At 31.8% G+C, this 10,036-nt stretch overlaps 1 protein-coding gene across 1 annotated transcript; it reads left to right on the plus strand.

Annotated features, from left to right (window-relative positions):
- The first annotated feature begins 3,425 nt into the window (after positions 1-3,425).
- On the plus strand, positions 3,426-4,535 carry LOC114757007 (metalloendoproteinase 1-like). Its single transcript, XM_028945998.1, has one exon. It carries the CDS (start codon positions 3,426-3,428, stop codon positions 4,533-4,535), a length of 1,110 nt encoding a protein of 369 aa, XP_028801831.1.
- Positions 4,536-10,036: the final 5,501 nt, after the last annotated feature.

Here is a 10,036-nt window from a genome sequence, read left to right on the forward strand (position 1 = left end):
AATCGGACACATGCTGGGATTTGGCCATACGAAAATGCGCAATGCGGTGATGTACCCGTTCAATGCTGGGGAAAGGAAGGTTTTCAGACAAGAAGAATCTGATAACATTAAGAACATCTTCGCCGCAGCAGGCGGCGGCGTGAGGCCGGGATGGGGACTGGTTCCAACTTTATGGCCTGGAATAACTGCATTTGCATTGCTTAATTAGCATAAAATCTGAATGAATGAAGCCCAACTGTTGAGTACCATAATCCTGATCTGTGAGTTGTTCTACTCCCATCAATTAGCGCTATGATCTTCGTCAAATGTGTTTTGCTTTGCTGCTTCTTGCCAGTAATAAAGGGCTTTTTAAAAGTTTTTATGCCATCTCTCCCAGTTTTTTTAAATTTACTTTTTTACACGGCGAGATAGAAATTTTAAGAGAGTCTATTGAGGGTTCGAAATAGAGGATTGGAAATTACTGAAGTTGAGGATGCTGAAGATGACAAACACCCTACAAGAAACTTCAGGCGACGCTGATGATTTAAATAGATCCCAAATCTCCAGACAAGTCAAAAGCAATCCACAAGAAGGATCTAATACTTTTCGCACCTTTCCATCCCCAGATTTTTTTTCAAATAAACATACCCGTACAAATTTGCGATTTTCTCCTTTTTTTTTTTTAATTTCTATTTCAGTTGCATACCACAATTGTCAAGGGCATTAAATTTACATTTTCGATGGTGTCACTATTGATATGTATATCTGACAACCAATACATCGGGATTTCAATTACAAAATGGCCTACTTATGTAATTGTTTCAAGTAAAAAAAAAAAGGAATTATTTGGTACTCTTCAAAAAATATGAAAAAGAATTAGCAAACGAGAAAAAAAATTGAAGAAGCAACGAAAATGGCAAAAAAGGATTGGAGGGAGGGAGCGAGCGGAGGGAGCAAGACTGGTGTCTTGCGGACCGTAGGCTGCCTAGGAATACGTGACTGGAGAGAGCAAAGGGCTCTTTTACGGAAATGTTATAAACAGTAAAATAAAATATCAAAATGTTACCTGATAAAAAATATTTGCTCTTTGTGTCGGATTCCCACATTTTCTCAAAATAATTCTATAAAATTATTCTGTAAAATAATTTTTTAAAAAAATCTGGATAATTATTCTAAAAATTATATTTGAAAATAAAAATACCAATATCGATGACGAAACTTCAATGAGAACTCAAGCCCTTTCTTCTTTGTGAATATTTTAGTTCATAAAAGAAAATAAAAGTAGTGAAAAATAATTTGAAATGTCAAAAATGTCTATTTTATTTTATTTTCTGTTTATTCTCTTTTGCGCTTCTCTCTTCCACGAACCCAAAGGCAACAGTGTTTGGAGCTGGATTTTGAATCTCAAAGCTTGATCGGGTGCTGCACCAATTCATAGCAGAAAATAAAGAAAATACTAGGTTTTTTTTACGCCAGATGTCCACTATTAAACATAAAAAACCGTATTTGCTTTATTTCTATTTTTTATTATTTCTTTTTTGTTTTTTTGGAAAATGAGGAAGTCCTTTCTTCTTCTCTCGATGGCTTGTCCTCTGTTTGAGGACTTGAGTTCTCATCTAAGTTTCGCCCTTTGATCTTGGTATTTTTATTTTCAAATGCAATTTTTTAGAATAATTATCCAGATTTTTTTTCTAAAACTTATTTTTAAAAATTTTTTATAAAACTATTTTGATAATAAAAAATAAAAAGTAGAAACAAACAGGCCGTATATTTTAAGAAAAATAGCAGGAATATGATTGAAAATCGAAAATAGTGATATTTATTAGTATTATGTTGAATTTAATAAAATTATTTCATTAAATTGGTTGGCAATTTTTTTTTGGGTTTAAAAGTGGGAATTTAGCGTAAAGAAAATAAACACATATGCTGTATGCACAGGGAAGCCCTTGCCACTGAAGTTCCCGCGTCATTACATCATATCCAGCAAATCAGTGAAGAAATGGACAGACTGCCCATTTCTAATGTGCCATCCAGTGCCTTGCTCAATGAGTTTTCCCTGCTCACAAATGAATTTCCACATATTCGCATCCACAGGTTTAGTATTAAGTAAATTCTCTTCACTTCTGTGTTACAAACACAACTGTACAAATTTTTCGGATTATGAACTGATTTGTTACCAATTAGACTAAGTCCTGTTAACTACCCATAAGTTTAGGAACTGTTGATATCCTGATTTTGTAGAAGAGCTTCTTAACTGGGTATCCTTTTCCTATTTTTAATAAATTGATCTCATACATATAATAAAAAAAATACTATCTCTTGTTCTTAAGATAAAAACTAGTTATAAGGTTAGTTTGCTATTAAATATAAGATTTTAATATATTTGTCTTCCAAACTTATAGCTTTTTTTTCTTCAAAATTTCTTTATTAATTGTAAAAAAAATTTCTAGAAACGGTAATTTCAATACATATAATTAAAGAGAATAATTTAGAAAACCAATACATTTAATTATTATAAATTTTTTTTAATTTTTTTAAATTATTTATCTAACTCTTATATTAAAAATAAAATTATTATTTTTTTAACATATTTTTCATGGTTATGCCAAAGTAGTAATATTTAATCGTTGGCCAAATAAAATAATATACAAAAATACAAAGTTATATGCATCGTTGTCACGATGCATAGCTTCCGAAACTTTCCCTGTTTTTCTGTTGGCAAATTGGCATACAAATGTGACATTACATTGGTGCCCATGACAAAGTTCTCGTCAATTATGTAGGTCACTTTGCTTTCCCAATTAAATAAGGCTAACCACAATATTTTATAGACATACATATACATATAAGGATCTTTTTTTGTTTGGACCTTCCCCTCCTCCACTAATGAAAATTACTACTACCTCCAGTCCTAATTATAAAACCCGGTTGACTTATTTGATGAGATTAAGGAAGTAAGTTAAGTTAATTATTTGTAATAAATAAGTGTTGTCATTTCTAAAATATCCTTGTTAATTAAGTATATTGGCTAGAACTATCATTATTAGAAGGATTATCTTGGAAAAAATGCATAAATATAAGAGACAAAATGGATTGGGGTCTTATAATTAGGACCAAACAAAAAGTCAAACAGGATCTTATAATAAGGACCGGAGGTAGTATATAATATTTTAAATTAAAGTAAATCTTTTAATTAATTAATTTTTGTAATTTGCATATAAAATCAGATGAACTATTTTATTACACAAAAGTAGAAAAACAAAATGATTGCCTTCTTTTCCACTTTACAGTGCGAGCGTAGTATTTTTAAGGAATTCCGTTGACGGTAAAGCAAGTCCACCACGAAGTCACATAGAAATTATCGTTTACCAGGTTTTTTAAAAGCCAGACTCGAATTCCCTCTCCTCCCACAGCAAGCACATCAACTTCAAAGGATCTGAGAAAAAATGAGAGTGAGAAAAGCTTACATTGCGGTCTTGATTTTATCCCTTCTAATCGTTGATGAATCTTCCCCGTTTCTTCTCCGACCAGCTTCAGCTCATTCCTTGTTCAGTAAATCGTTGTGGCTCGGAATATTCAAACCCCTCAGAACACTCAATCTTGGCAAAATTTCCAAAGCATTGGACAAATTGAGATCATTCTTGCATTCCAAGGGTGGTCGAATTGCAATAGGAGTCGTCGTGGAAGGCCTATCGATTGTTAAAGACTATTTCGGTTTGTTCGGCTTCCTGGATTCCGCTTTGAATGCAAATTCCACCGATGAATTCACCGCCGATCTCGAATCAGCAATCGAATTCTTTCAAAAGACTTTCCTCCTCAACGTCACCGGCCAGCCCGACAACTCCACCATGTCAATGATCACGCTGCCGAGATGTGGCCTTCCTGATGTTATAAATGTCTCCTCCACCTCAACGGCGAATCACACGACGTCGTTTGCCAAGTGGTGGTCCGAAGGGAAGAAAGAGCTTACTTACGCTTTTTCACCTCAAAACGAAACAGGGATCTTTATGAGGGATCTGTTCGCAGGCGCCTTCCGCCGGTGGTCGGAGGTGACGAGATTGAACTTCACAGAGACGACGTCATTTAACGAATCTGATATTCAAATCACGTTCTCGTCGGTGGACGGGAATCTAGGAGTGGTAGGCGGCGCCTGGGTGGATAATACGACGAGGAACTGGGATGTCGTTTTGGACTCCGATGAGAAGTGGGTGTTTCCGAGCGAGAACATGACGGGCGACAACGAACTGGATCTGGAATCGGTGGCGATGCACCAGATCGGGCACGTGCTGGGACTGAACCACTCGGCGATGCAAGGGGCGGTCATGTACCCTTTCTTTGTGCCATCGAAGAACAACAGGAAGGTGGATTTCGCGAAAGATGATTTGGACAAGATTCGGCAACTCTACAGCACGAAATCCAAGTCCAATTCCAGTGAGAGCGAGTTAGCACCGGTGCAGTCTCCGTCGTCGGAAGACGGAGGAGTCACCGGCGTGGGGCCCAGATGGGGCCTGGTTTCAACTTTATGGCTCGGAATGATCTGGCTTTTCTGGTTCTGACTAATGAAACCTGACCCTAGAGACTTTCTGTTTTTTTTTTTTTTGGTTGACCCAGAATATCCTAGAGACTTGAGTACCATAATTCTATGTTGCTGGACCTATCAGTATAATACACGTGTTCAAAACTGGGGTCACCGTACTTGGTTCTTTTTTTTCCATTTGTTTTTCTTTTTTGCTTTTCTTCCTTTTTCGAGCGACTGTTACTTTTGTAGTTAATTATTTATTGCTTTTTAATATTTTTCTTGGTACTTTTCCAATTTTCTGTCTTTAATAAATATAAGTGTTAGTTAATTAATTTAGATAAATTTAAAAAATTTAAAAAATTTAAAAAATTATTTAATTTTAACAAATGTAACATAACCTGTCTAAAACAGCCTATATAACATTAAATTATACATCAGATTATAAATTAAATAACTTAGTTTGAAAAAAGTGATTTAAATATAAAAAATTAAATGGATTAAGATCTTATACCTAATCCTTATCTAATTCTTAATTTTAGATATACTTTATAATATAATTTGTACTGTAAAATAGGTCTTATCTTAATAATTAGATGGAGTAATAGAATTCCGTTCCTAACTAACTTATATTTGGGGTTGTAAGATTAATATATTATGGTTTTATTTTATCTCGGGGAAAATATCAAATAGATTATGGTTATTTCTATAATTAAAGAACTGAATTAATAACAATAAAAATTTACAAAGAGAAATCCCCTAGGATAATTTATATAATTTGTGAGGAAGTACATGTTAGTTTTTACTTTGAAAAGTATTAATCAAAATAACTATTGTTGAGAGAAATGCTGATATTTAGTTTTAGATGATATCACAGCTTGTTTTTTTTTCCCCCCATTTGTTTTCTTTTTGCTTTTCTCCTTTCTTTTGCCATCTCTTTTTGCCCCTTTCTGAGTCAGCGTTAATTTTGCATTTGGTTCTTTATCGATAATATTATGGTTGCTTTTTTGTACTTCTGTTACTACTTTCCCAATTTTTTTGTATAAAAATTATTTAATTAATTTGAATAAATTAGGAAGTATAAATAAATTATTTAATTTTAATAAATATGATAAGATCTCCCTAAAATAATCTATGTACCATTAAATTATATGTTAATTTATAAGTTAACTTTTTTTATACTAATTTATAAGCTAAATAACTTAGTTTGAAAAAATGTTATAAAGTTGAGAGATTAAATAGATTAATTTATTACATTTAAAATCAAAATCAACTCCCTAATTAACATATTTTTGGGATTAGAAGAGTAATATATTATGGTTTTATCTCGGAAAAATATTAAATATATTATGGTTGTTTCTAATATTGAAGAACTGAATTAATAACAATACAAAATTACAAAGAGAAAACCCTTATGATAATTATATAATTTTTTAAAAAGTAAGTGTTAGTTTTTACTTTGAATGTTGCTTGTCTATTAATCAAAATACCAAAATATAAACTTAAAAATGCTAAATTGGTCCTCAAAATTTTGCTCCCACAATACCATAGGAATTTGGGTTTTGGAGGGAATTTAGTATTTTTTTAATTTTTATTTTTGTTATATTTTTTTAGACAATTATAATTATTAAGATCCTTTGTAATATATATTATTTATTTTGCACTTTTCTCTCTAATTTCCCCCCTAATTTTAATTAATTTTTCATGCGTAGGACTTTTTTTTTTTTTTTGCCAACAAGAAGTCAATATTATTAAAGACAGAAACAGAGTCAAAAACAACAAACAAAGCCTGTTTCAACGTAAAAAGCCAACCAACAAAAAACAAAACAGCTAATACAATACTAGCCAATCCCACACCTATCACTATTACACAAAAAAGAAACAAATAGTCATTGCAAGGTTTCTTCCTACCTCAGGGTTGTTCTCCAAAAGCCAAGCCAGAGAGTGTGCCAGCAAGTCTACCCACCTTACAAAATACATCTCTTTGCCATGCTTCACAACAAATGAACTAGCCGCCTCAAAACTCCTCAACTCAACTAAGGCAGAAATAACATAACAAAAAATGGCAATATAATAATGCCAAAGAAATAAGCAAACATCAAAACAACATAAAAGCTCATGAGGACACTTTGTAGCTTAATATTGTAATGGCTAAATCTTGATGGTTTACGAACTAAGAAAAAAGCCAGGGGGTGGTAATCCTAATATTTGCTCCGCAAAAGAGCCCAACCCCTTGATCACCAGAGCTGCTTTAACCATTGAAGCTTTCAAACTCTCACCTAAAGCGAGAAAAGAGGAAAATCTCTGGAAAACTACATGAACTTTCATGAGATTATATAATCATCTAGAATTAAGCCAAACAAATGTTTAGCCACAACACAATCCATCTTTTACTCCCGTTTCAGTATAAGCTCCTTAGTTATAAACTCTGACAATACTGAAACAAACATGATTAACTTCCTAGCGGCACCCATCTCTTATCATCTTTTACCTTACTACCAATTCTTTTGGTGTTCATAATCAAATTATCATTCCCATTGAAACACCAGTAGAATAATTCAGATAATGTCCATGGCATCCATCATTCTCAAGTTAATTTCATTGATTCTAACAATATAGATAGTGTCTTTTCACAAGATCACGTTAGCCACTGAAATCTCATGCAAAATCATGTAATATAGGGATAGGCCATACCAGATCAATAAATTGAAAACCAGGTTCAACATTACCTCGCACATCCTATTTAGATTCACCTCATTCTCCATCATATTTGAATTCCACCAACTCTGTTATATGCACAACTTGTAAGAATAGAGAGTGATGAGACTTTTAGATCATCTATTAATCTCCATGGCCAACGAAAAAATCATCATTGCATGATTAAGGATAAGTGCATTGGACGATCATCTTGGTTCAGATTTGCCGATTATCGAAGAAGAAGAGGATGAGGCAAATCATGAAGCTGCTTCCTCCATTAACCAAAATCGTATATCCCCTACCTCGTGCTCATAAACAACTGTTGTAAAATTCTTCCAACTTAGATCCTCTTCGCTAATTCTCAATCGCTTCTTCAGAATCATAGAACTCACCATTATCTCTGAATTCTTTTCAACTTTCGCAACTAATCTCAGCTTTAGGTACATACTCTCACCAACAAGCATCTCTAATGCACTCACACAGCCAAACATCCTCTCTCTCTATGGTCGCTGGAGAGAGGCGTCGAAAACACCTCTCGCTGGTGGAGAGAAAGAAGCTCACACAAGGAAAACTCTAGGAAAGAAAAAAACCCTCACCGAGGAGGGAGATTTTTTTCATCCGCAAGACTCGCTCAACGAAAGAAGAGGAACGTAGTATAACATTTAACTATTGATAAATCTAATATTTTCAATCGTGTAAAAAAATTCCTTGCAACATAAAAACATGTACATATAATAAAATTTTTGGAAACTCTTGTTCCTCACAGATATGTCTTATTTTCTAAATTTCAAGTAATATAATAAATGAAAAAACATATTTTCCTTAAGGCTTTATTTGGTTCAATGGAGGGGAGGGAATGGGAGGTTAATTAAAGGGAGGGGAGTGGAAGCAAGAAGAGGTTATGAGTGTTGTTTGGTTTGAGGGGAAAAGAAGGAGAGGAAATATTTCATGTTTGGTTTAGGAGGGAAGGAGAGGAGAACTAATTAGAAGTTAACAAATATGTCCATATTTCTTTGGTTAGATTTCTTTATTATTTTACTACAATATTTATATCAAAATTATTATTTTATAATTTATGAATTAAAAAAACAAGTTACGCGACATATATAAAATATTTACATATCTATAAAATATACACATATCATACAAAATATTTTATTATCATTATCAAATATACACATCATAAAGAATATATAATTGTCATGTTATATCAAGAAAAATAGTATAATCATGACAAAAATATTGTATTATTATTATCAAATATCATTATACAATTTCGTGGTATAGATATGAATTCTTTAAAAGTATCAATTTATTTAAAAATAAAATATCTCTATCGATGTCATCTAATTAGATGTTTTTGAAATTATTAAAATCTTACCATTATCAAAAGATTGTAAGAGATTGATTTATTAAAGTCTTACGAAAATAAAATACATTTGAATACCATGTGTTCCCTTGAACTAAAAAATAAATTGCATTATTAACATCAAAAAGCTTAAGAAATAGAAGTAAAAAAGGATTCTTTAATAAAAAAGGTAAATTTGGTATATGCAAAAAGTAATATGGATAATTTAGTTAGAATAAGACACAATATTTCTCTCCCCTCTAAAAAACCCTCAATTTGAAAGGGAGTAGGAGAAGGGGAGGGGAGCACTAAAAGACAAAATTTTTTTCCCTCCCCTCCCCTCTATTTTTCTGAACAAAATACAACTTCTCATCTCCTCCACTCCCCTCTCTTTAAAAACCTCCGAACCAAACAATGCGTAAATGTCTTCATTTAAATATAAGCTAAGCATGTGTTGGTCGTTGACCGAGTTATAAAGTTAACATATCATTTCGATTAATAAATTTTTAAAGTGTTATGTAACCATTTTCAAATTGAAAAGTTCATTACATTAAGGTTTTTGCGGGGAAATCCACCTCCAAAGATTAAGATATTATAGAAAAAGTTATGGAGTCCTAATAAAAATTCGTTTTTAAAATACTCACTTAGACGAGTTAGTAAAGAAATTTATTTTAGTTCTAAATAATGAAAATGGGTATTAAAAAATAACTCACATTTTTTAATAAATAATTAATTTAATTAATTTTTATAATTGAATAATCTAATTTTATATTCAAAACCGGAATATCATATAAGTATATTATGGATTATATTTATGGTCTTCAAAGATGGTTGATATTTTGTCTCTTCAATGATGGTTCAATGACCGATGAATATAAAAGGGTTTAATTATATAATGTATATATTGCATGCGATTGTTAAGTGAGTTTTTTAAAATTAAAAATGTTAAATTCCATTCAAAATCAACTATATCATAAAATATATTAAATATATTATTTTTTAAAAATACACTTAACCTACGTATGTGGATACTTTAGTCTGTTTTTTTTTGGCTAAACATAAGTATTTTCTTATTAGAGACAATCATATTCAAAATACTATCAAGCATTAAATATGGACACCTCTCATAGTAGGGATTCAAACTTTTAGTCTATGTTATTCTTAAATCAACGTCTATAAGCTTATTTAATATGATGCCATTTTTAATATCTATCCCCAAACTGATGTAGAATGCACCAACTAAAATGTGCTGGCCTATCAATTATGAGCAGTCCTAAAATCACTCACTTAATTATCAGCTGAAGAGAAGTTTGAGATCATTTACTTTCAGATGATTTTTTTTGTAATGAGTTATCAGGGGGTGTTTGGATAACCAAAAAAGTGATTTTAAAATATATATTTTTTCATAAATCAAGACAAACTCCTCTACATATTTATTTCATATTCTGTAAAATTATTTTTAAAACCATGGTTTGATAGATAGCCTTCTCTTTATA

Source organism: Neltuma alba, unplaced genomic scaffold (assembly GCF_004799145.2).
Source record: "Neltuma alba isolate B1F8T4 unplaced genomic scaffold, ASM479914v2 tig00010558_pilon, whole genome shotgun sequence".
NCBI lineage: Eukaryota > Viridiplantae > Streptophyta > Magnoliopsida > Fabales > Fabaceae > Neltuma > Neltuma alba.

Excerpts from the sequence above, each read along its gene's own strand:
- LOC114757007 (XM_028945998.1), top strand. The coding sequence starts at position 3,426 with ATGAGAGTGAGAAAAGCTTACATTGCGGTCTTGATTTTATCCCTTCTA.